The sequence below is a fragment of the Aedes aegypti genome, chromosome 2, assembly GCF_002204515.2.
Source record: "Aedes aegypti strain LVP_AGWG chromosome 2, AaegL5.0 Primary Assembly, whole genome shotgun sequence".
In the NCBI taxonomy this organism is placed as follows: Eukaryota; Metazoa; Arthropoda; class Insecta; order Diptera; family Culicidae; genus Aedes; species Aedes aegypti.
This window is the reverse complement of record NC_035108.1, coordinates 102184418-102210801: the sequence shown is the minus strand read 5'-3', so window position 1 is coordinate 102210801 and position 26384 is coordinate 102184418. Positions and strand designations below refer to the sequence as shown.

Here is a 26384-nt window from a genome sequence, read left to right as displayed (position 1 = left end):
TCCATTACGTAACTGTTTTAAGTCGCGTAATTTGTCATAACACAATAGTTTTTTTCAATTGTAATATAATGATGAACCCATTTTGATACAATATCTGAGACTCTTAATGAAATTGCAAAAAATTTAGAACTCAACTCGATTTTACATCGCTCGTCATACTTATCCATATCCAATTCTCGACTCGTGATGCAAAAATCATCAATCTGCAACTTGTTGTGTAAACTACATAGGGAGACTTACGGCTTCGGCACCACTCGACTATTATCGGCAACCAAATTTCAAACGCCAAATAGGTACACAGTATTTTTCTATCAAAATATTGTGTATTTCTTTCACTACTGGACTGCGAAGTGCGGTCTCATAAGTGCGAAAGTGCAAATAAAAGTGCGGGATTGCAATGAATCCTGTTGGTGTCTTTAGAGCACTTATTCTTTGATTTACGAAGATTAAGTCCCCCGAAGACACCTACCTGATTTGACGCAATTGCGCACTTTTATTAGCGTTTCCGCACTTGTAAAAACTTCTGCGATAGTCCAGTGGTGAAAGAAATGCGCAATACATCAGTGGAAACATTCAGATGATTCTTTGTTCTGCCCGCTTCCCGCTGGCGAGATATCCGAGACTAAATAAACGATATAGCCGGAGATGTCATCAATTCAAACGAGCACACCTCAAAATGCGACTGATTTGGAGCTGCCGAAGTGATTCACCAGCAGTTGTTATGGGAAAGTTGCCGAAGAGATTGAGGCTGCCGACAATAGTCCAGAGTTGCTCGCTGTCACTATCAATGCTTAAAATTTGCTGATTTGTACAGGCCAACTGCGATACAAATCGGATCATTCCATATCACATCAACATCATGCTGTCTACCCCATCACCAGTGTATTGATGGCGATAGACTATGGATATCACTGATGGGTTAAGTTTAACTTTAAATTAAGCAGATAAATTGTCAATTTATCAGTACGATATTTTTTACAGTGTTGCAGATAGATTGAAACTATGTGTTAGTCACTGAAAAACATTAATAGCATGGATAATGACCACGTGATCACTCATTCTGGAGTGATTATGATCTAGAATGCGATGTCGCATCACTGCTGTTGGTTGTCAAATCATAGTGATATTGATAGCTCGCAAGTGATATCGATAGTTTTAGACCATCAGCCATCAGCTGGTATGATTGATATTAAGCAACTCTGCAATAGTCACACTAACAAGGGATGATTGCAGCGTTGTAAAAATGTTTCCAAAAGCATTTTGACAAGTCTATCAGTGTGAATCGATAGAGGATTGAGCAACGCATAAATGTAAATTAGTCCTATTCATATTTTCAAAAATGTGTGGAAACTCCCCAGTCAACAAATACTTTTATTTATCATTGCGAAATGAACTTCTGGCTAAAATTTCACTTAATTTAGAGTAAATTTAGGTGTGCTTCAAATCAATTATGTGTTTTTGGACTATCTTCAAGCTTTAAAAAATCATAACTACCGAACGAAACACCAAAGTTTATTGGAAATACCTCTACAAAGTAGTTTATCCAATTCTACGAACTTTTGCCGAACACGATTTTAAGATTGGATCAAGTTTTAACATAGTTTGGTTGAGGTTTGTATCTCAAGGTTCTTGAAAATCTCTTTTTTCGGGAAGTGTTTTCACTGAAAAGCATGCCTTCATGAACATTTCGGATTTTTAATTTCCAGGCATGATGACTATGCATATCTTAAAGTCAATCCCGTTCAAAGTTACCATTTATCTTACGAAAATAAATTTTAAGAAATTAGTAATTGTAAAGCACATTTGTAAATCCACTGTGGGTGAGCCAAGAGCACCACCGTGAGCTTCAAAGAACACAAAAAATGAACGCGTTAGCACTGCCTTTTCTCAGTCGATGATGATGATTGTTTTCAAATCGTTCTAAATGATCAGTGAAATGCGATCAAAACAATCATCACTCGGAAAGAAAAAGCAATGCTAACTTGTTCAATTCATTCGTTTTCGGTACATGTGTCATGCATGATTTAATTATCATCAGGTTGCGATGCAGTGTTCGATCTTTGGGCATTTATTGTAATTTATTGCCTTGAGCAACATGTAAGCTGTTGATGGTCATTAAAGTAATAAATGTATTATGTTCGATTCCCGTTGACAAGGGCATGAAAAAATAATTTTAATGGGTGTTTTATATACCATGTATATTGAGAAAACTGTAATTTCTGGGTACTGTGGAGAACAAATTTGGATCAAACAATGTTAAAACTCAATTTAATCTTACTAGCGTGTTCGACAAACTTTAACAGAATAGAAATTGCTTTCAAATAGTGGTAATAGCATGTGGTTTTGATTTTCCACATGCAAGTTATGATTTTTTAAACCTTGAAATAAGCCCAAAAACACATTTTCAACTTGAAGCATACTGAAATCTTTATCAGATGAGCTGAAAATTTGACCAGACATTGTTCTTGGCATGAGAATTCCGAATACTGCTTGACCGGTAGATTTCCAGACATTTTTTCAAATATGAACAGGTCTAATGTAAATAGACAAATACGGAATTTGTCTGCTGTCCGAGAAAATTACAAAAGAAGCATGGCATCGGCTTAAGTTGCCGAGAATACGTAAATTCCCTTACTTCTTTTTGGTTCGTACTACCCCATCGGTACAAATTGGACCATCTTCCCCTACACAAGAAGGAACTTTTTTGCGCTTTTGATATCAGACACAAAACTTCGTTGATGGTGCGTACCGGGAACATCACCACCATCAATAAGGGGTAAACACGTACAGAATCGAATAGCGTTGTGTATTGGAAGTACGAGAAGATTTATTGTCCTCTTCAGGATAATACACCGTATTATTTACGATAATTTTATTGTTTTGTTTTGATTGAAACCAGACAAAATGGAATACATGAAGGTTTGAAGCTACTGATTTGCTGATAGTTGGGTTCGTTTATTATTTTCCAAGCGACAAATAGGAAATGAACGTACCTTTTTTGTCTATAATGAGCATGATCATAGTTGAGCGCAAGACCTAACAGAGGGTCATGGATTCGAATCCCTCCAGTCAACGAATTTTTCGTAAAGAAAATTTTCCCGATTTCCCTGGGCAAAGAGTATTTTCGTATCTGCCACACAATGCAAAGGTGATCAAATGGCAGAGAAAGCTTTCAGCTAATAACTGTGGAAGTGCTCATAAGAACACTAAGCTGAGAAGCACACTCTATCCCAGTTGGGACGTAACTCCACAAAGAAGAAGCAGAATAGATGAGCGTACAATTCGTCGTTGCTTATCCATGATTGACCAGAACAATTGAAGTTAACTGTTCTATGAAGATTTAATAAATGTGGCTTGAGATCAATGTTAGAAAGTAAATAACAGCGCCGGCCACGAAAGGGAAGGATTATTATCAGGATGGAGCTGAGTATATCTTTGCATCTCCACAGCTATTTATGAAAAGAATAGTGTGGTAGTGTGATAAGGTAAGGATCTGGAAGTCACCCATGGTTGGTGCGGCGATCCAGACTAACCCGACTCGCCATATTACTCGATCATCTCTTTCATTGCACACCGAACAAGTGTGATCCTAATTGCATTGCTTGCACCAGCAGGAGTAACACAATCAGCGGACCAACCACTACTTACGTTCTTGAAAATTTTTTAGAGTCTAACTAACAATGAGGTTTCTATTGAAAATATTGCCAGAAATCATTCAATATTGGCATTACAATTGACAAATTTTTGGTTTTTAGTGCTTATTGTTTTATTTTCATTTGTCTTTTCGGGTTTTTAAGTGCTTAGTTTCAATTATCAATTGGCTTATAGTTTCTGCTGTTTGCACGAATGGGAAGTGATAGCTACGAAATATTGATAACTTGAGAAAGAAGTCCGAAAAATGGGCTATATAATATACAGTATTGGACAAAACATTTGCAACTTTTTCGATTTTCCATACAAATTGTCAAACTTTGGTAAGCTAGATCTCAGTTATTTATCGTCCGATTTGAATGAAATTTTCACAGAACATCGGATATAACTTGAATTTTAGCATATATTTTTGAGTGATTTTTCCAATCACGGGTTTATAAATTATAACGGTTTATCTAAAGTGTAATTTTCGACAAAAAATTCAAAACTATTTATCTCAAAATCTGATAGCCCTACCCAAAAACTGTCTTCAGCAAACTTGTTCACCTCGTTAAAATCTACAACTTTGCTGATGATACCATGAAGCTATTCCTTCAATATGTTTAGTTATGTGATTTAAAAAAATCGTCAAAAAATTGACTTTAGTCAAACCGTTTCTGCTTTTGAACTTGCGATTGGAAAAATTACTCCAAAATATATGTTAAAATTCAAGTTATGTCTGATGTTCTGTCAAAATTTCATTCAAATCGGTCTATAAATAACTGAGATATAGCTTACCAAAGTTGGTCATTTTGTATGGAAAATCGAAAAAGTTGCAAATGTTTTGTCCAATACTGTAGTTAACCCGCTTGGCGGGGCAAGTATTTAGGACATATTCAATACTATTTGTTAATCCACTTAAAAAAACATATTTGATGTAATTGAAAGTATCAACCATAAATTACGTAATGCTTTTACAAGAAAGCTTTCGTTGGTTGCTATATTACATAATATTTCAGATTTCATGAAAATTCTCTATAGAAAGCGTTGAGACGAGTAAGAGATGGTCAAAGTGTTTCCTCATAAACGTTGCTTAGTATGAACTACATTTAAATGCTTGTCACCACTCCGCAGAGGGCGCATGAGACCTAGAGACAAAATCTCGTATCACTTGTGATCTCGACCAATAATAGGGTCCTAAAATGTTCAATGAAATCTTGTTTTTATTTTATAACACGAAAGTACATGTTACTGCAACTACTTTAGCAATTTTTCCCGCTCAAATAACGGATATATCATATTAAAACTTTAATTTAAAAATTGGATCCATAAATGAACTTTGACACTTGAGATCATGTTTGACGTTCGCTTAGTCGACAAAAATACCACAGGGGTTTTAGTTTTTACACTGGGGTTGTTCCTATCTGACATTTCGGAAGGGACACGGAAAACAAAATATACCCAAAATTTGAGTTTAAACCAAGGGGTGTGCTAAAATTCATAAAAACATAAAAAAATGTTATTTTTTTGTACTTAAACATATGAAAAACATTAAAAAATTGAGTAAACATGTGTTTTTGGCCTAAACTTAAGCGTTTGGCACTAAAATTAGGACAGGGCTTTAGGACCCTATTACGACGAGTGCTGTAATAATCGAGTTCTGCAACGAGTTACGTACAACATTTTTTGCAATTTCGTAGAAGACTACTTGAGGGTATCAGAAATTATGTCGGAATTTATTTTTTATTTATTTTATCTTTATTAAGGAGACTTTCAGCCAGTGGCTGGTTCGTCTCCGATATGTCGGAATGCATTCAGCATTATTTTACAATTTCTGATATATTGTTGTGTAATGATTCATTACGCAACTCAAAACATTTGCGTAATGAGAAAGCGTTGCGTAATGAATCATTACAGCACTGATTTCAGTTAGGTAATGACTATTCCAGGGTGTCTACTCATTTACAGAAATGAAATTCCCTGATATTTCCAGGTTTTTCCAGGGTTCAAAAAATAATTCCAGATCTATGAAATTCTCCAGAATACATAAATGATTGACGAATTTTAGATGACTAAAAATTCATTTTCAAATATAGTACCGTAATCCGGGGGCAAATTGATCAGTGGGGCGAATTTGATCAGGTCGATACCAAAACACATTTCCTCCCAAGGATGCTGAAGGTTAAGTTGGCACCACATACATCCCATGTTTTCTAGTTTATAGATGTCTAATGATGATTTTGAACTATTTCTTTTTTAGTAGGGTCAGTTTTGCATTGGAATATTCACACATTTTGAAGGTGTAAGCAACACAGTTGGGGATGTCGGTGCTAAACAATCCTCTGGGGCTATTCCTACATGTAAACTTTGAGTGTTTAAAATGTTGTGTAAGCTTAAGTATGAACTATTCGACTTTTTTTTTTTATTTCTTTATTAGTATCATTCCAAACATTACATTCATTTCTTATATCTAGGTGTTCTGTGTTATTTGACAACACTATCATCCTAATTTGGTAAAACAAATTTAAGATTTAATTAAAATTTTGTTAACAACATATTACATTTCATTTGCCGTAGCAGTTCAGTTTTTTTACAGGTGAGTTGATTTCACCTGCTTATAAGAGAAAAAAAAATATGCTTTCAATATACTTAACCTAACTTAACCTAAACATATAACGCATTAATCGTGGCAATAGAAGATTGTAACGATTTTTGCCTGAAATTATTAATGATTGTATTTGACATTTGTTCCAATGTTTCAACATTGGATATTCTATGTAACTCATTGGTACTATACCAGGGAGGAAGCCTCAGAATCATTTTCAAAATTTTATTTTGAATTCTCTGCAGAGCTTTCTTCCTGGTATTACAACAGCTAGTCCATATTGGTACAGCATACAACATGGCTGGCCTGAAAATTTGTTTGAATATCAAAAGCTTGTTCTTAAGACAAAGTTTTGATTTTCTATTAATAAGGGGATAGAGACATTTTACATATTTGTTACATTTGGCTTGAATGCCCTCAATGTGATTTTTGAAAGTTAAATTCTTATCTAGCATGAGCCCTAGATACTTAACTTCATCTGACCAATTTATTGGAACCCCTCTCATCGTGACAACATGTCTACTTGAAGGTTTCAAATAAAGAGCTTTTGGTTTATGTGGGAATATTATTAGTTGAGTTTTGGAAGCATTAGGAGAAATCTTCCATTTTTGCAAGTATGAAGAAAAAATATCCAAACTTTTTTGCAATCGACTACAGATGACACGCAGGCTTCGTCCTTTGGCGGAGAGGCCTGTGTCATCCGCAAACAAAGATTTTTGACATCCCTGAGGTAGCTCAGGTAAGTCAGATGTGAAAATATTGTATAATATTGGTCCCAAAATGCTGCCTTGAGGAACACCAGCTCTTACAGGAAGTCTTTCAGATCTGGAGTTCTGATAATTAACCTGAAGTGTACGATTTGACAGATAACTTTGAATTATTCTAACAATGTATGTTGGAAAATTAAAGTTTTTTAATTTTACAATCAAACCTTCATGCCAAACACTGTCGAATGCTTTTTCTATGTCTAGAAGAGCAAGACCAGTAGAATAGCCTTCAGATTTGTTGGTACGGATCAAATTTGTTACACGTAAAAGTTGATGAGTAGTCGAATGTCCATGGCGGAATCCGAACTGTTCATTGGCAAAAATTGAATTTTCGTTGATGTGGGCCATCATTCTGTTCAAAATAACCTTTTCAAAAAGTTTACTGATGGAGGAAAGCAAACTGATTGGACGATGGCTAGAAGCTTCTGCAGGATTTTTAAAATTGGAACAACCTTAGCATTTTTCCATTTGTCAGGAAAATATGCTAATTGAAAACATTTGTTAAATATATCAACTAAAAATGATAAGCTACTTTCTGGAAGTTTCTTGATGAGGATGTAGAAAATTCCATCATCGCCAGGAGCTTTCATGTTTTTGATTTTTTTAATAATAGTTCTCACTTCTTCCAAATCAGTCTCCCAGGCATTTTCGAAAACGTTCTTTTGATTGAGAATATTTTAGAACTCCTGAGTAACTTCATTTTCAATTGGACTAGTAAGTCCTAAATTAAAATTGTGCGCACTTTCAAACTGCATAGCAAGTTTTTGAGCTTTTTCGCAATTAGTTAGTAATAATTTGTTTTCCTCTTTCAATGCCGGTATTGGCTTCTGAGGTTTTTTCAAGATATTAGATAATTTCCAAAAGGGCTTAGAGCCAGGGTCCAATTGAGAAATTCGACTTATTTTTTATATCATACAGCGTATCAAGAATAGTATTACGCTCATAAAATCGTTTATTCTCATATAATGTGTTTATTTCAAGAGAAATTGCCTACATCTAGACGTTTTAGGCAAATTTTCAAATTTAGTTTTGCAATGAAATGATGAAATACTCGAGTTGTAAGAATTTTGACACCATATTCAGATTCAGGAGACCCAAATTTAGTAAAGAGGGAATTTTTTTATTCCTAAACCTGCTTTTTTATATGGTGATCAATTTCGCCCCGATATTCCCCGATATTAAAACAATTTTTATGATATGTTAAATTTTATTTCATGTAAATTCGATTACATAAACTGATAAAGATCAATGGAGTACTGATTTTGTCGAAATTTATTTGACAATTATTTGAATTCCGAGGGACAACACAACAAAAAGTTGTAAAATAGTGAACAATTTTCCCCCGGATTACGGTACCTAAACTAATATCTAACAATGATTTTGAAAGTATTTTTGCATTCAATAAAAAAAAACAGTCTGTTTTGTTCTGAACGTGTAAACAACATAACAAAAATATTGGTGATTTTTATTTAATTTCCACGAAAAACAAAAAATTTTATCAAATGATTTGAAAGTGCCTTAATCATAAAAGACAGATATAAAAAAGTCTATTCAATCTTAAGGAAAAAAACAGCCATTTATTTAAAATGAAATTCAGATTAAGTTAAACATACATTTTTATAAGATTATTTCTTTTTTTTTTATTCCTTGTGACATTACAAGTATTAGTGCTGGTATTACTACCCGAGCAACACACATGTTATAATTGTGTATTATCAACCAATATATGACTAATTTTGGTCATATATCAGTTTATAATACACAATTATAACATGTGTGTCGCTGGGGTATAGACTTCATTCATATATTACTCCGAAGATTTCTTCAGGAGATTGTTTTTATATTTTTCAAATTTTTAAATACCTTCAGAAATGCTATCTGGAATTTTTAACGGAAATTACTTCGGAGACTCCATCAAGAATCCCTCCAAACATCGTTTCAGACAATTTTCAATGAAGTTTCTATTTCTCCAAAAAAAATATTCCATTGATATCACTAGGACGTCCTCCAACATTCCCGTTAAGAAGGCCTTCAAGAATTCGAAATTTCTTCAAGAACTCCATTTTATTGATTTATTTTAATACTCAAGGAATTCTTTAAAGATTTTTTCCAGTAAAAAATATAGGGATGTCTCGAGCGCAATGCACTATGGTCCAGGAATCAGTTTTACGCGGAAAGATGCATTTTGAGCTTTAGAATGAAACATTAGACAAAAACGGTCTTCTACAAAGTTGTTTGTATTAGTTGAGCCCTTTGTTTGGTTTTATTGAAAATTAGGGTGGACCACATTTTCTTAAGGCATTTTATTTAAGTTACAGAAATAACACATCTGTAATTTTTTGATGTAATATACAATTTTATTTTGTCTTTTGAATGCCGTCAAAAGATATTTTTTATGATTGCCCCAATCAGAGATATTCACATGCCTACTTTGAGCATGTTTTTGAGAGAAAAACAACAATAACTCCTAAACGGAAGGAGATAGCGAGTTTCTTCACTCACCAAATTACGCATTTTTTAAAGCTCTAAAAGTGTTTCATAGACTACTTTGATGATATATTTGAATTGAAAACTCTAGAGCCAGAAAACCAGTTTTGTTCGGACCACCCTATGTCACTGCAGGAAAAAAGCTCTAAATCGGTCAATTTAAGAGATACAAAAAAACTTTTTGGGCAAAGTTGTTCGAAATTGCTTTGCTGAAGCATGTATAATATAATTTCTACAAATAAGAAAATCAGTTACACAATTTCTATGAAAATGTGGTCCACCCTAATTTTCAATAACACCAAACAAAGGGCTTAACTAATACAAAGAACTTTGTAGAAGACCGTTTTTGTCTTATGTTTCATTCTAAAGCTCAAAATGCATCTTTCCGCGTAAAACTGATTCCTGGACCAATGTGCAATGTCAAGGAAATTATACAGATTGTTCTGGGGAAGATTTTTAAAAACATCCGCGAAGAATATCGAAAGTAAATCTTAAAGTAACATCAGATGAAACTTGTGTGAGTTCTAACTATGCCTTGATAAATTTCTACAAGGATCTCTGAAAGAACTCCTATATTGTTGATAACATTCTTCCTAGAATTTTCTTGATAAATTGCTAAGATAACTAAAAAAATTACAATCTCTCAATAATGTCCTACAAGACGTTTTGAAGAAATTCTCTGATGAAATTTGGACAGAATTCATGAAAAAAATATATGAATGATCGCAGCAACAACTGTAATAATTGTTGTAATATTAACTGGTGTGGAACCATGAATAAAATTTAAAAAGAATACATGGGGATTTGGAAATATTATTTGATTTCTTTTAGAGAAATGTTTGAACCGCAATAATAATGACAATTTAATCACAAGCTGGAAAAATGCCGAATTCAAGTTCAAATTTATCGAGGAATTCTTGGAAAAGTTTATAATAGATTTCATCGAACAATGTCTGAAGGATTTTTCGAGCGATTTTTGAGAGTAATCTAGGATAAATTTTGAAAACAAATGAAATCTAATGAAAATGCCTAGAATAAATAAAAAAAATCGGCATAGGAAATATTATTGGGTTTCTTGAAAAAAAAAAAATAACGAAATGATATTTATTAAAAACTCAATAACAATAACAAACCTGTGTCCTGAAACTTGCTATCCGAATATCCTACAGTAAGAGCTCCTGTAGGATCTGTGGTAAATCTTCTAGAAATAACAACTGAAGAAATCGATGAAAGAATCAGTGCAAAAACACCTGGAGGAAATCTTGGGATAATCGCTAAGATTATTTATTCAGGGTAATCTTCGTGAAAATTACTACAGGTTTTTTAACTATGAAATAAACCGTTTTGGACGCGTTAGAGTGCTCTAAGATTTTCTAGACCAAATTCTGAACAAATTCTTCGATGCATGCATTGAAAAATTGTTGGTAGCATTCCTGGAAGTATTCTAGAGAAAATACTAGAATTGCTGAAGCATTCTTCGGGATCTGAGTAAAATATTTTTAAGAACTTATGGAATAGTCTCTGCTGATTTCTCTTGAGTGTAAAATTTTGCACTAGAATTCACTGCAAGCAGATTCATTCATTACATGATTAAATCAATTGAAACTTGCAAAATAGTGACCAACTCTAAAAAATATACTCTTTTTGTACCTTTTGTAAATGTTGCTCTCTTCCTACAAAGTTTACTATTATTGTACAAAAGGCAAAAAAAATTGGAATGTTTCAAACTATGTTTCATAAGCTCATGTACGACACTCACCTGGAACTGTACGCCTTAACCAACATGGCAATCTTAAATTCTGCTTCCTTGTCGAAACATGTAAATAACAATCGGTAAAAGGACTAAACATGTCATTTAACGTTTTGATAGCGGCGCAGCCGAAAATTTTTTGGTCGAAAAGATTTTGTGTCTCAAAACGACATATTCTACCATGTACTACTGATTCAAAATAATTTCCCTGAGTGTAGCCGAAATTCCCTGAGAATTCCAGTTTTCTTCCAGGTTGAATAAATTTCCCTGACAATTCCAGGTTTTCCAGGTTTTTCCAGGTAGTAGACACCCTGCCTGCATACTTCAGTGCAGGAAAGTAGGCCGTTTCATGACAGATTGGCGTGATGAAGAACAGTCTGTTACGATGAGAAATTGAAAAAAAAAACAATTTTTGACTTCGCCTTTCTTGTTGAAAAATCTTCCCGCGTTTGGTGTTCCCACATTTGATATTTGCGATTCAAACGCGCACAGCAATAAGGCATTCTAAAGAGCCATTAGAATTATTATGAATACGCTTTTTGGGATCATGTTCAAAACTCAGTTTTAGTAACATCTTACCGATCTCAAGCACATATAATCACAATGGAATCACCTACGTTGGTCAGATTTTATAACTGGACTGTAGCACTGCACAATTGAATTCCACACTGAACAACCATTGTACTGGTCTGCTTGACGAGAAACCGACAACCGATGGCTATCTACAACTATTGCATTGGTTTTAATGGTTTCAACCCTATGTGCTAAGCAGTGTGCAATCGTGTGGAGCACATATTCGATCGGCCGTAAGGATACTGAAAAGAATATTCATATCATATGATAACGAGAATAAGTGCAATGCACTATGGGCCAGGGACGCAATCTGGCGGGACAAAATTAATAACTCGGTATCGAAGCCTTTCCGGTATTTGGTGTCTTCGGGAACATTTTTTTGTAACAACGAGGACCATCTACTGACATAAACGGATAGTTCGTAAATCGTCCTCATAGGTGGCACCACAATCTATCTATTTACTGTGACGTTCCAGAGACTTGGAATAATCGGCAAAGTTGTTCATTTTGATAGAATGAACAACTTTCTCGAAGACGTCAAAATTCCACAGCCTGCTGTTTTCGAGCTATTGGCAAAAATAGAAACAAATAGTGAAAAAACGTTTTATTTTTCAACGAACTTGTCATTTTTCCTAAGAATCATGTCATATAATATTTTTTGCTGATAAATATATAACAAACACAAGCTCTGGTGGAAAAAAAAAATAATAATACGATGCATAAAAATGAAGATATTATGAAAAGAAAAACTTGAAAAATAGACCAATTTTTTAACCTTAATATTTCCAAAAGCGCAAAAGATCGCAAGCTCAAATTTTCAGGCAACATAGAACAATACTTGATGAAACGGATGTCAAAATTTCAGAGAGGTATATTTTAATGTTTTTGAGATTTGGTTATATGGATTGATTGAATTTTTTAATACTAGTCAGTGTGATAAAGATGGTAATTTGCGGAAAAATAATGTTATTTTAAAGTTTGTTCTGGAATGTCCCACTATGGAGGAATTTAGGGTAAATCAGACCAACTAAATTTTTATATAAAACAAAGTGAATTTGTGTTTTTAACGTAAGCAGCCTTCATTGAAATTCATGACTTGTGCTTCCTGATGATGATCTGATTTTTCTCACAATTATTTCATTTCAAGACAACACAAGACGTAAATCGTACCGATTGTTTTTTTTTGCAAAAATATAATGACGCTGAAGCCATAACACATACACCGTTCACACAAAACCCTATAGTTTGTATTTAATACGTTCTTTGCCATTATGGTTCCAACTTCCAAGAGGAATGTCACCTCGAAAATCTTACCACGAATGAGCTATTTCTGCTATTTCTGAAGATCTCACTTATCCGGATTGTCACTTGCTCCAGGGTACCTTATGTTTTATTGCAAGCTTCTATTTTTCCATGGCTTATTTTCATCGATTTGTTGGTTGAAAATATATTTTTCAGTGCTTGTTTGCAAGCTTATTTCAAACAATCGTCTTTTTTTATATGTTTTTTTAATAAAGCACAGAGTGTTTTTTTCCTCAAATGCTTGTTAATTTAGCTACTGTTAAATAACAAATTTTCTGAAATTGAACAAACCGTGCGCGCGTGTTTTGATTTTTCTGACACGTTTTAATTCGATTCGGTAGGTGGAATATGGCAACAGCTGTTGGAGCTATGCCACCGGAAAATATTCCGGAAGTGTTATTCTGTAAATATAAAATTTTAATTTTGTAATGCTATAATAGTGGATCTTTGTTTGCGAAGATTTTCACACGCTGTTGGTTCCGTGTTTGGCCAATCAAACATCAAAATGACTGTCGTGGATGATATGCGAATTTGGCTTGTGAAATTTCCAAACTGCTTATGGTGCTATGCCACCCAGGTTGTTATGAAGAGTTTTATGAAAAGTGAAGTGGTAGTTTTTTTCACCAGTTGGGTCTCGAGCGTTTTTTTTCGTTTACGCGTTTTGCTTGGTAGTGTTCCGTGATAGCGGCTGAGGCCGAAGATGAGCTCAAAGACGTGAGCAACTTTTTCTTCGATTTCTGGATCGTATTTCGTGATGGCAGCCGAAACCAAGTGTTTGTTTTAAGGGCTCTGAATATTGGATTATATGTTGAACAATTTATTGAATAAGGAGTAATAAACTGCGGATTCATTGGATAGCAGAGTTGACTTGAATAATTTGGTTAGTTCGTTCCAATATACTATGTAAATGAGTGTGTATGTATTTTCATCCAAAGCCAGGAATAGATTATTTTCAAACTGATTTTTTTGCATATTGGGAGGGTTTTCATATCTTTCCAGAAAGCGTTGAAAGGCGCTTAAGCCAAGGCTCTAGAGCCATGGCACTAGGGAGAAATACCTGTGTCCCATCCCAAGAGAAGGAGAAGCATGGAGTGTACATAGACAATCTTTGCAACGCCACTCCCAACGATTTTATCTATTTCCCTGAAAGGAAACGGTTGGTACCGTTGTCTCCGTTTCTTGCATGAAAATTCAAATATTTGCGTTTATCGTGTTATTCACTCGTGGACAATCTGATTGCCGTATTTTTTTAACCCGTATAGGCCTGAGTGAAGAAAAAATTACTAAAACTCTCACCGCTCAGCGAATACTTAACGGATTTCAATTATTTTTTGTCAGTATACTGGTACACATATCTAGTTTATAAAAGTGGTCATAGGATCTCAAGAATGTTCCTGTGGCCGGAGTTATTGCGGTGGATCACTGGGTCAGGTCGGGTGACAAGGGTTCTGTGCTTCTGTGCCCCTGGAGGTAAGCAAATTTCAAGTCACAGATAATTTCCAGAATCGGCTATAATGTGGCCACTATATCAAGAAGTGTTAAGAAAAACGCATCAACGTAAACCTTCTGATAATCGATTAAATTGAATAATTATGTCAACTGCATTTGATTGATCCTACAATTGACCATTTCCGAGTGCCCGGGATGCCTCAAATTTATGATGAAATGCACAATTTGAATCTCAACATCTGTGACAAGCTTATGGGAACGCATTTTAGTGAACTATTATGTTCGATCTATACTTTTAGAGAATTGAAACGGTTTAGTATCTAACAAATCTAGAACCGGTTCTTCAGGGCATTAAGTCCGAGTGGCCACAACCAGAACATTCTAAACGGTGCAATACTCTTCATTTATAATGTTGAAAATCAGATCTTAATGATTTATGCAAATTAAAATTGTTGCCATTGGAAATAAATTAAGATAACTTAGCATGTCCCAAAAAAACGCCTTTTTCTACCCGACTTGACCCAGTGACCCACCGCAATAACTCCGGCTACAGGAGTATTCCCGAGTTCTTCCGACCACTTCTAGAAACTAGATATGCGGGCCAGTATACTGACAAAAGAATATTTGAATCCGTTAAGTATTTGCTGAGTGGTAAGGGTTTTAGTATTTTGGCTTTCACTCAGGCCTATACGGGTTAATTATCTTCAAACCCAAGTCTGCACACTGGGCCTGGCTTGTTCGATATTTGTGTCATATTACTGATATGCTGCATATATTACCCAGACAACCAGAAATCGCATGAAACTTCACGTTACAACTCGTATATTCATACTAATTACATCAAACCCGCAAAACACCGTGGATAAACTCGTCAGATTGATGAGTTTCCTCGCATAAAACACTTCTCTTCTGAGTTCATTTGTACATTTTGTTTCGTCAAATCAACATTTGTTATCATAAGCTAAGTCGTATGAGATCACAGGTTAGTTCAGTAGAATATTTATACACTCGCATTGTATGTTCTTATTCATCACATAATATATGCACGCATATCGCCTCCACTTTTGTACGTAGAAGGCCTTTTCGCGACATCTTATAAGTAAAATTTTACACATACAAAGCCTCCGGGTGATTTCGTTATACATACATTTTGGTTGGTTCCGGGTCATTTGGCCGAACACCGTTTGGCCGAATGCCGTTTGGCCGAACGCCATTTGGCCGAAAGGGTCATTTGGCCGATGTCATTTGACCGAATGCCGTTTGGCCGAATTTGAAAAAATAGTGAACTACAATTACCATGCATTTTGTAATTAATTTCAAAGCTGAATTTCAAAGAACAGTTTAGAGGAACATCCTAGATGTAAGCAATTTTTCACTTATTTGCTAGCGGAAATAGCTGCCAGCATAGGTTTTTGCATTGCATTTGTAGTCAGTCAGCTTTTGACAGTTACTAAAACGGATTACGACTTATTCGTCCTACTGTAGCATCCGTTTGCTTCTATCATTCTGATCGTACTAAGTAAATTAATTAATTTTTAGCAACCACAAGTTTGGTTTTTTCTCCACAACTGTGAAACAGTGAGCTTATTTGATGTAAGTATTTTCCGACTCGTCCGGATTGCAGAGTTCAATTAACACTCTGTAATATTAATCTTGGTGGAGAATGACATCATCCCTTGTGTTAAAAATTATATGTTTTTCATAAAACTCTTTACTTAGACTGAATTCCAATAACTATGAAAAATATTCAAATATGAAAGAACAGCATATGATCAAAAGAAGGAAAAATCTCTTATAAATTTTAAGCAAGCGGCCAAAATGACATTCGGCCAAATGGCGTTCGGCCAAACGGCATTCGGCCAAATGGCCGGACACCATTTTGGTTGGCTGGGTAATGCTGACAAGAAAATACTGGAAGAAATTCCGGTATTTTCAGCATGCTTCTCAATATTGGCTATGCAAGCACTTAGATTGAAATAGAATAGTATGAATGAATGTTTCTGTGAATCGCGATAAACATAAAAATGTAGCACATATGAATTGTCTAGTTTTTGGCTATTCTGGCTTAAGGTGAAATAGTTTGGAGTCAACTAATAAGACTGCACTAAAACTTCAAATCTATCGAAAAAAGCATCCAACAATCGTGTCCTTCTTATTTTGGCTTTGTGCACTAGCAGACAGCTTAAAATAAGAAGATCAGAAACGTTTTTCGTATTTTTATTCAGTTTAGTGCCTTTGAAAACGCGAGTAGGGGCACAAGTCGGCCATTGTGCCGGCCATCTTTGGATTCCGAGATGTTTCACCTTAAGGAATTGTACTTTTGTTAGGTTTTGAGGGTATTTTAGGGGGGGAGTAGGCGTGAACGATTTTATTACGAACCATATATTAGGTATAGGAAAATAGGCTACGATGGGGAGGGTGTCAAAAATCTGCCAAAAAATGCGATGTCATTTATGGACGTTCAAGGGATAAATGGAAATTGAATTTGTTGGTTTCGTGGCCGTGTGGTTAGTGTCGTCAGGCGTTTGACCGCATCGTGTCAAGAAGTGGGGATTCGATTCCCACTTCAGTCCGATAAACCTTTTGTGAGCAAGATTTTCAAACTGTGCCACTGGGTGTTGCATGCTAGTCTGTTGTCTATCTAGTGTGGTGCTTCCTTCAAAGGACATAACCGAAGCATTAACGTGTTGGTGTTTTGTTTGTTTAAATTGAATCTGCGAATCTGGTGGGAATCGAACCCATGACTCTCTATTCGGTAGATGTTCACTTCAACCTGCAAGCTTCAGAGCACTTTGAGAGACCCCGACGCTCGGAGGCGAACTGTACTTCCCAATCATCCGAAGGAGGTTTATACTACGAAGTAATGATACCATGTGCTTCGGGGTAATCGAGATCGATAGAATATTTCCGTTTTAGAAAATGAAGGAGATTCAACACTTTTTTTTGGTGGAGATCTCAGAGATTATTATTTTTTTTTTAATGTGTCTTATTTTGAAATTGTGCTATAAATCTTTGAAAATTAACCTTTTTTTTTTCATTAGAAATATGATCAAATCTGTATATCTATTATTTTATCACCACGTCTCCTAATCATGCAACAAATTAGTGTACAGCATGTTTTAATTAATCTGTTGTGTAAAAATAACTGTGTTAAAGACTGACGCCGATTATTTTTCGGCTAAAAGAACTGCAAATAGTACGATCATCACATTTTTATGAACTACCCTTACTTAATTCCACTTTATGAAATCTCATCAAATCCACACTTTGTCACTTTGTTCCGCTCAAAAAGTTCTAAAACAAAACTGCCGCTGCCACTATATTGAACAGCCCCTCTAAAAGTTTTCCGATTACCCCCAGATTGACTCACTTTTCGCGCAATCGAACCAAATTGACACTCGTAAAAACACCCTTCTTCTATAGATCCTTGTTGGAGAGCGGTTGGCTCAGGTGTTCCATTCACTAACTTGTTAGCGTTTAAGAACATGTCAGGAATATTTTCGAAATTTTAATCCGTCGAAAATGACGGGTTTTCCGCGGAAAAGTAGAACCGTTTCCAGGAAAACGATGCGACTCTATTTTCCATTAGGGGATAGCGATGCTATCCTGTTGAAGATGAGACATTGAGCTGGAACGCGAACAGCTGTGCTCATCTTCATGGGAAAAGGGTTGCGATAAGTAAAAGTATTCAACAGATACTGAATTTTCTTCTAGGAATGGCAAAAACTACAACCACCAGATGCTGTTCATTTCTGTTTCGTCGTGTCACATTTTGTACACGTTCAATAAACGATAGAATACGGCTGGCATGATAAGCATTCTTGTTTATTTATTGTTTTAACCAATCTCAAATCCATCACTATCTTGGTTGAATCAAAAAACGAAGTAAGATATACATACATGGTAGGAACACAAATTGATTCGTGTGATGTTCTTTATGCAATTACTAATTCTAGTCAAGTAGAATCCATTAGAGATAAGCATTGCACCCCAGTTCACCACCTCATGTTGGATGGGAAAGGAATGTGACCCGGACTTTCCGAGCATTGAATGCAGCAAACTGAAATAAATCTAATATTTAAATCCAGCATCCGACCGCCTGGGTAGGCTGCCCGGTTTCTTCGCTTTCCATTTATACCGAGAACCTGCATCTCTTTGAGGATGGCGTTGCGTACGGAAATTGCTTTCAACCGGGGATGAATAAAATAGTGTTGCTCTGCTTTCCATTATTGGTGTGATCCTCGATTTCCGGATTTTCATCATACGCTTTTCGAAGCTCTTTCGAAATGGAAGAATCTGTTTTGATGTTCAGTGTATGGAAATTAATTTTGCCCGATTGGTCCTTCGTGTATGGGCGATGGCCATTTCAGCTATTTTACCCATTTTAGCAACGAGTAGTACAACCATGGGCGTAGCCAGAGGGGGAAGGGAAAGGGTTTCGCAAGTAAAGAAGAAAGCAGGAAATCTCTTAAATCTAAACACCTAAATTCATAAAATAGTTGCGTCATGATAAACTTCATGGAAGGATGTTGCTAGCAAAACTACTAACAATTCTTCGAAGTATTTGTCTTCAAAGGCACTTTCATGTATTCCCTGTGAGTTCTTCCAACAATTATAACAGGGATTATTCTATGATTTTGCAGAAATCCCTTCAAGCTAATTTAAATCTACTCATCGCAAATTTCATTTATTCTGATTTTTTCGAAGCAGATATTAAGATTTTACTTTTGATATGGCTTGCCCCTTCGCTAACAAAAACTCTAGCTACGCCCATGAGCACAACATTTTACGAATGTCAAGAATTACAGAAGCACCTTCCCAGATATAGTTTCGACGACCATATGGGTGGGAAGGGAATAGTTTTAGAAGCAAATGCCGGCAACCACATTGTTTTAACGGAATTTCTTTTCTTCTTTTTGCATTTCGACGGTGCCTTCCCAGTGGTCAGCGGTGTCGGAGTCGACATTCTGGTGCACGGCTACAATGCAGGTGTTTACATCATGTAAGTATTTTCCTAGGGTGCAATTTTCAAGCGGGAGGGAAACCAATAAAACGGTATACCAACAGTGCGGGTGGTGGTTCTGTTTCGTTCTATTGGTTTTAGTATTTCCTTCTCCCAACATATGTAAAATCAAATATAATCATTAATATAATAAAACAGCTGGAAATCCATTATACAGAATCATCTCAGGACTTTTCAGCAATCTATAAAGTAACAAACAGTAAAGTTTATAAAGATCTTCAAAAAGTTCTTGGGAAAAACATACAAATGATTGCCCTGATAGAATGCTTGAAAAAAATCCTAAAAAAACGTGAATATATCGAAGTAATAATCTAAAATAATGTGTAAGTATTTTTCAAATGAATCATTGAAGAAATCCTTCAAAAATGCACTGTAGAAATTACTTAAAGAATCTCTGAATGATTTTAGAAGAATCGGAACTCTTTATAAGATTGTCTGGAAATATTTATGGAAAAATTCTTGCTTGTTTTTAGAATTTCCTTTAGAAATTTACGAATTTAGGGCGAGTTTCTAGAGAAATTGTTTTCATTGTTCCAACTTCAAGGCTATTCCAAGAACAAACTTCCACGGAACATTGTCTTTTTGGAGTGATTCCTTGTTTTATTTTGGAGGAATTCCTGAAGAATTTCTTAGATGATTCTGGGGAAAAAAAGAAGTTTCTGGAGACGCTACACGGTGGTTTGTTTTGAAGAATAAGATAATCGAATTCAATAGAAATTGAAATTCATGGAAAATACATGTCGTGCGCATGATGACAAAGATTTTAAGATTAAAAATGTATAGAAAATCTTTAAGGCAGGGTCCAATTATCATGTGAAGCTTAAATTGACAATTTTTTGATTCCCTCCTCTCTCACCCTTCGTAATGTTTTTGTATGAAAAATTTCAAATTATTGTATGGTTTTTCCAGAAGTACCTCCATAAATTTCTACTGGATTTTTTCAAGGAATACCTCCGAAGGGTCATTCCGGAAATCGAAATCCTTTAGAATCCCCTCGATTTTATTTTCAATGATGAACTGCTCAATAAGATTATCAAGGATTTTCTAGGATGTATTCCTCAAGGAATTTCACATAACGTTCTACCAGCATAACTAACAGAATTCCTCTACAAGTTTTATTTATGTGAAGAATTGCTCTACTAAGATGATTTGAATTTCTCAAATGGATTCTTCAAGAAAATCTTCAGATATGTTCTTTCGGGTATTCATCCTGGAGCTCCTTATGAAAATACTCTAGAAATTACTTCAGAAATTTCATCAGAATACTCTCTCTACGGATCACTTTTTTCAGAAAATACTCAAGAATATTCTTTTGGAATCCCTCAAAAGAATGCTTCAGGAGGACCTTAAAAAATCCTCTTAAAATCCTTCCAAAAGTTCCACCAGGGATTCTTCCAAAGATTTCTCCAGAAGACTACAGAAAACACTGAAAAGTCCATATGAAATGAAACAAAAATATTCCAAAACATTCTATAGAAATTCCCATGGGCGTTGCCAGAGGGAGGCAGGAGGGCCGACGGAAAAAAAAGGCAACTATTGTGCTATGAAGCCTAATATATTTTTTGGAGGGATTGTTTTCAGTATTCATATTTATATATTAATTATTGGATAATTCTTGGATTCCAACTTAAAATCAGACTTCTGTCACAGATCTTTCCCTGCCTGTCTGAAGGATTTTTTTTGAGACGGTAATCAATCTTATATTCGAATTTCTCAAAAAATGTCTGCATGTCTTAGGATATGCCAAATTATCTTAAAACGAAAACGAGATAGTTTCACATATACACCAGAAATTCCACCTGGGATTCCTTTTTATGTTTTTCTTTCGATTTTTGAGGGATTTTCTTCATTAATCACTGCAGAGTTTTTTTTTTCAGGAAGCGTTTCACAAAATACCTCGAATTGAGGAGACTAATCAGAAGTATCTCAAGTGATGTAATTTGATTTCATACAGGTATCACATCTGCACCGTATTGCATTGATTTATCTAGTAGTTAAATCTGTGATTTCCCTAAGAAGAAGTCTTGTGATATTTCTCAGGATTCCTTCTAGCTTAGCTTAGTTAGCTTAGCTTAGACTGACTACGCATATCAATGGCTACTATTCCGTGGTTGACCGAAGTCAGTGAAGATGCACAAAGAATCAACTAGAAGTTTGATTGAGATGGACCATAATCTTCTTCAGTGTGCATAATTCAGTGCCTCTATTTATGCAGGATCAATAACGGCGCTGGCCACGGCCTTGCAGTCAGGTGGGATTGGGGAAAGGAATGTTAGTGTGTAACCTTTGCTATTTGGAGACCGTGTTTACCTCTGCATCTCCACAAAGGTTACTGGGAGGGATGTTTGTTATTGGGAAGGATCGTTGGGTCTTAGGATTCACTTTGATAAGCGATGAGACCACGATAAAACAATTATTTGTGAGATATAAACATGCTTTTAAATATAATATTTTCAATTGATATGAAAAATTTTCAAGTAGAAGAAAATAATGTCGACACTTGAAGTGACGAACCATTCAAAGTTTTTTTGAACAAATAATTAAACGCACGGCTGTCAGGACAAAAGCATGTTCTTTCATATTTTACTCATATGAAAAGAAAAAAAACTCGACTGCTGGACCATCACAGAACACTCTTATGTACACACTCACAGTGACAAACCATTCAAAGTTTGTTGAATAAAGTAAAAAAATTGTAAATCTCATAGTGTCGAATCATTCAAGTATTTCTTTAATTACAGAAACAAAGGTAAAAGGAAAAAAATATGTTAAACATAGTTTCTAAATAAGAGTTTATGCCGACCCTCATTGCGACGAAACATTCAAAGTTTGTTGAAAAATCATATTTACGTCTCACCGCTGAACGATTAAATGTGGAGTCATACAAATTTTACAGATTTGAAATAAAAGCATGAAACGAGCTCACCAATTGATCCTTTATCCTTGACTGAGTAGCCACAATCCACTTTCAGCTTTACTTAACACAAAAATCCACAACACAATGAAAAAAACTCATGCTTGTTCGGGCTTTTCAAACTACACTCTATATTTCTCAAGATTCCTTCTAATATTCAAACAGCAATTCTTCCAAAGATGCATTATGGATTATTTCGGAAATTTTTCAGGACTTTGTTTAAAGCTTACTTCAGTTTTTTTTTTATTTCTCTATGATACTTCAATTAACACAAAAAATAACATCTGAAGATAACAATAAAAATTGTTAACATATTGTTTCTTGGGTTTCACAAGTTTGTACAAGGGATATCTAGAAATAAAATCCTAAAGAAATCTTAGAGAAGTTCATGAAAAAATTGAGTATTTCTAGAAGGAATTCTTAAAATAAACGTGCATGATAATTTGTGTAGGCATTAATCTCTGGAACAAATTATGGAGGAATTATTTTGAATTCTACTCAAAGGGATCACAAGAAGAGTTCCCGAAAATTTTTGTTATTGTTTTGGAAGAGTTTCTAAAGCAATCCGTTGAGAAATATTTATACGAGTCCCTGTAGGCATTTTGGCTATTTAAAAAAAACTTTAGTTCTGGATGTAGTTGTAGATGGTAATTTAGAAAGAATCCTTGAAGGTACGCCATGGAGAATGTCTAAAGAAAATACTAAAAGAGTTTTGCTCGAAGATATCTCTGAAAGATCAATTGAAAAAGTCTTTGTAAAAATATCATTAAGAATCTCCTGAGAATTTTCTAAGGAATCAAGATCAATGGAAGAATCTTTGATGAAATTCAGTGAAAATTGATGACAGAGTTCCAAAAAATTACCAGGAGTGATGTCTATAGAACTATCTTAAGGATATCTAAAAAACGATGGATGAAATTTGGAAAGGATTTCTTGAAAGAAACTTGAATTGATTCCTGAAAATACAATGACAGTATTTGTGAATTAATCCTTGGAGGAATTCCAAGTGAAATTGCTGAAGGCATCTGTTAATAAATAATAAGCGTATAATAAGATAAACTATTTGAAAAATACTCAACGGATTCTAGGAGAAAATATAAATCTTTGGAGGAGTTCACAGACGAAACTTGGTAACAAATAATAGCATAAAATTTATGCATTGTGTCTTTAAAGCAATAAGTTTGATAGGGCACATTAGGGAGAACTCCTTGAAGAATGCAAATTGACCGGATGAAATACGAATCATAGAAACTCTCTACAAGAATCCTGAGACATTTTCCTGGGGAATTTTCTATTGATTTCCTCCTGATGCAATCCATCTTTAAACAATTTTGTAGGTATTGTATGAAATCCTTACATACCGTTTTAATAATTGGCCGGTAAATAAGACTCTACCAATCGAGCAAGCTACAAAAAATCAACTTTTTCATCACTAAAGGGTTGTTTACTAATACAATCAGTGACAAAAGTTAGTAATCAGATGCTATATTTCCATACAACAATCCCAAATTTGGGGATCTGTATCCAGGCTTCTTCCTTGCTCTTGATTTACCATCTTTCTCCCCCTTTCACCGATCAACTTCAAAAGAGAAACGATTTTTCCCACTCACAAACTGAGCGTCCGTACTATGCGGGATGAAGAGTTTACACGTTTGTGTTTGCATATTTTCATTCCCACAGTTGTGAAGAGTTTATTTTGACAACCTCAGTGCTCCAAAGAGAAAGAGATTGTTTTTCCACTTTCTCAGTTCGGGGTAGAGCATTTTTTCCCATTTCTCAGTTCATGGAAGAGCATTTTCAGACAGCTGTTTGCTATCTCTTTAAAACTTCTTCACCAGATTTGGTTCAAGAATTCCATCCAGAGTTTCCTCTCTATGACGGCTTGGGAAAGGTAGTTGACAATAGTGAATGTAATTGTAGAAAGACTATGGCCGAAAATCTAAAGAAACATAATCAATTAAAATTGTAACCTCTAAATCAGTGAATCAGTACAGCCGGTACTGCCTTACAGAACCAAAACAATCCCGTCCCAACGCATTAGTAACGGATCATTACCCATCGTTTCCTTCACGCACCATTCATCGGACTCTTTCTTATTCAGACCAACTTCCTTGTACCAAAAACCAGGAAATGCTCCTCGTTGACACTTTTAATTTCCTCCCATTGGTGAATTATGACTTTGTACGCGGTTGGTGGTTGGTAGCAGGTAGCACAGACGACCAGCTGAATTTTCAGTTTTCATTTTGAATGTACCTACCGCAGCTGGGATGCACAAGTTTTTCGCAGAGACTGAAAAACGATCTAAAATTAAACCTCACACAAACTTCACTCAACTACATAAACAAGAAAGTTTTTCTTTCTTTCTTGTCTTCAAAGTGAACTGCTTCTTTGTTCGAGCTGCCCGGCTCAAGCCTACACAATACAATACAATACACACGCACACGTACACGTACAGTATTGGGCGGTAGATTCGCAACTTTTTCGATTTCCAATACAAAATGATCAACTTTGGTAGGCTAGATCTTAATATTTTATGCCACACACTCTAAAGTTGACCATTTTACATTACAAATAGAAAAGGTTGCAAATACATTTATCCAACACTGTAGCTACCTGCCGGTACTTACTTACCTACATACTTTCAAAAAGAAAAACTTCCAGCCATCATCCAGCAGCGCCACCCCACTACTGTCTCCTAGGCGGTAGTTGCATCCAGGAGAACCATTTTTAATGCCATGATTTTCTTTCCTTTTCAGTGTTGCCTCTGTCGTTATATTCCTCCTGGAGATCAAATGGCTCTTCACACTATTCATCCATCTTTTCTGTACAAGGTAAGTCTACGCGTTCCTTCATTCAGAGGGGATGGTCTAGATACTGTATTTTACTTTATCGTAAACTTATATCTTTAGTGGACAAACAATTGGATGTATGGAAAGTACTCTCTGTTGCAAAGCAAATATTTAACAATGAGCAACAATTTAGGAATTGCTTCCTGCAGGACTCAAGGATTGGATAGAAATCAAATAGACCCGAACTTTCTATCTCTTATGGATCACAAGCTAGAACTAGTTTGAAATGCTCAATTTTACATGCTCACTAACGCCACCTAGCGGCAAAATCGCGAACTAAATTGTTCCCTTTCCGGATGTCCTTGAACCCCTGAGCAACTTTGCCGAAGACCCGAACTTTCTATCTCTTATGGATCACAAGCTAGAACTAGTTCAAAATGCTCAATTTTGCATGCTTACTAGCGCCACCTAGTGGCAAAATCGCGAACTAAACTGTTCGCTTTCCGGATGTCCTTGAACCCTTGAGCAACTTTGCCGAAGACCCGAACTTTCTATCTCTTATGGATCACAAGCTAGAACTAGTTTGAAATGCTCAATTTTGCATGCTCACTAACGCCACCTAGCGGCAAAATCGCGAACTAAATTGTTCCCTTTCCGGATGTCCTTGAACCCCTGAACAACTTTGCTGAAGATCGCTTCTTTGCAAGTCGTAAGGATCTCGACATATAGCAATGTGAAATTACCTGTTTTGAGGTGATGCTAAACTTTTCAGGGTGATTCAATATTCAGCTGAGTGTTGCAATACTTATTTTAGTGAGTCCGTATTTATGACGGGTAGTGTAAGTATTGCTGTTCGCATTTGAGATGCAAATCTTTACTAAACGTCCTCCAAATGCGGTAATACAAAACAATCAAAGGACACCCAGCAACGATAATATGAATCACCGCCGCCCTAGCAAGAAAAATCTATCTTTGACATCGCATTTCTTGTGAAAAATCTTACCGCGTTTGGTGTTTTCGCATTTGATATTTGCATTTCAAACGCACACAGCAATATTGAAAGAGCACTACTCGTACATATAGGAGCTTTTTTTT

The 26384-nt window shown here is 35.4% G+C and overlaps 1 protein-coding gene across 6 annotated transcripts in view; it reads left to right on the top strand.

The window, feature by feature from the left end:
- The window catches only part of LOC5563737, a 143173-nt gene that overhangs the window by 99755 nt on the left and 17034 nt on the right, over positions 1 to 26384 (top strand). For all 6 annotated transcript variants that reach the window (XM_021841746.1, XM_021841750.1, XM_021841749.1 and 3 more), the window contains 2 exons: positions 19505 to 19565; positions 25257 to 25331. In XM_021841746.1, the coding sequence (XP_021697438.1) occupies positions 19505 to 19565; positions 25257 to 25331 (136 nt within the window). The remainder of the gene's footprint in view (positions 1 to 19504; positions 19566 to 25256; positions 25332 to 26384) is intronic.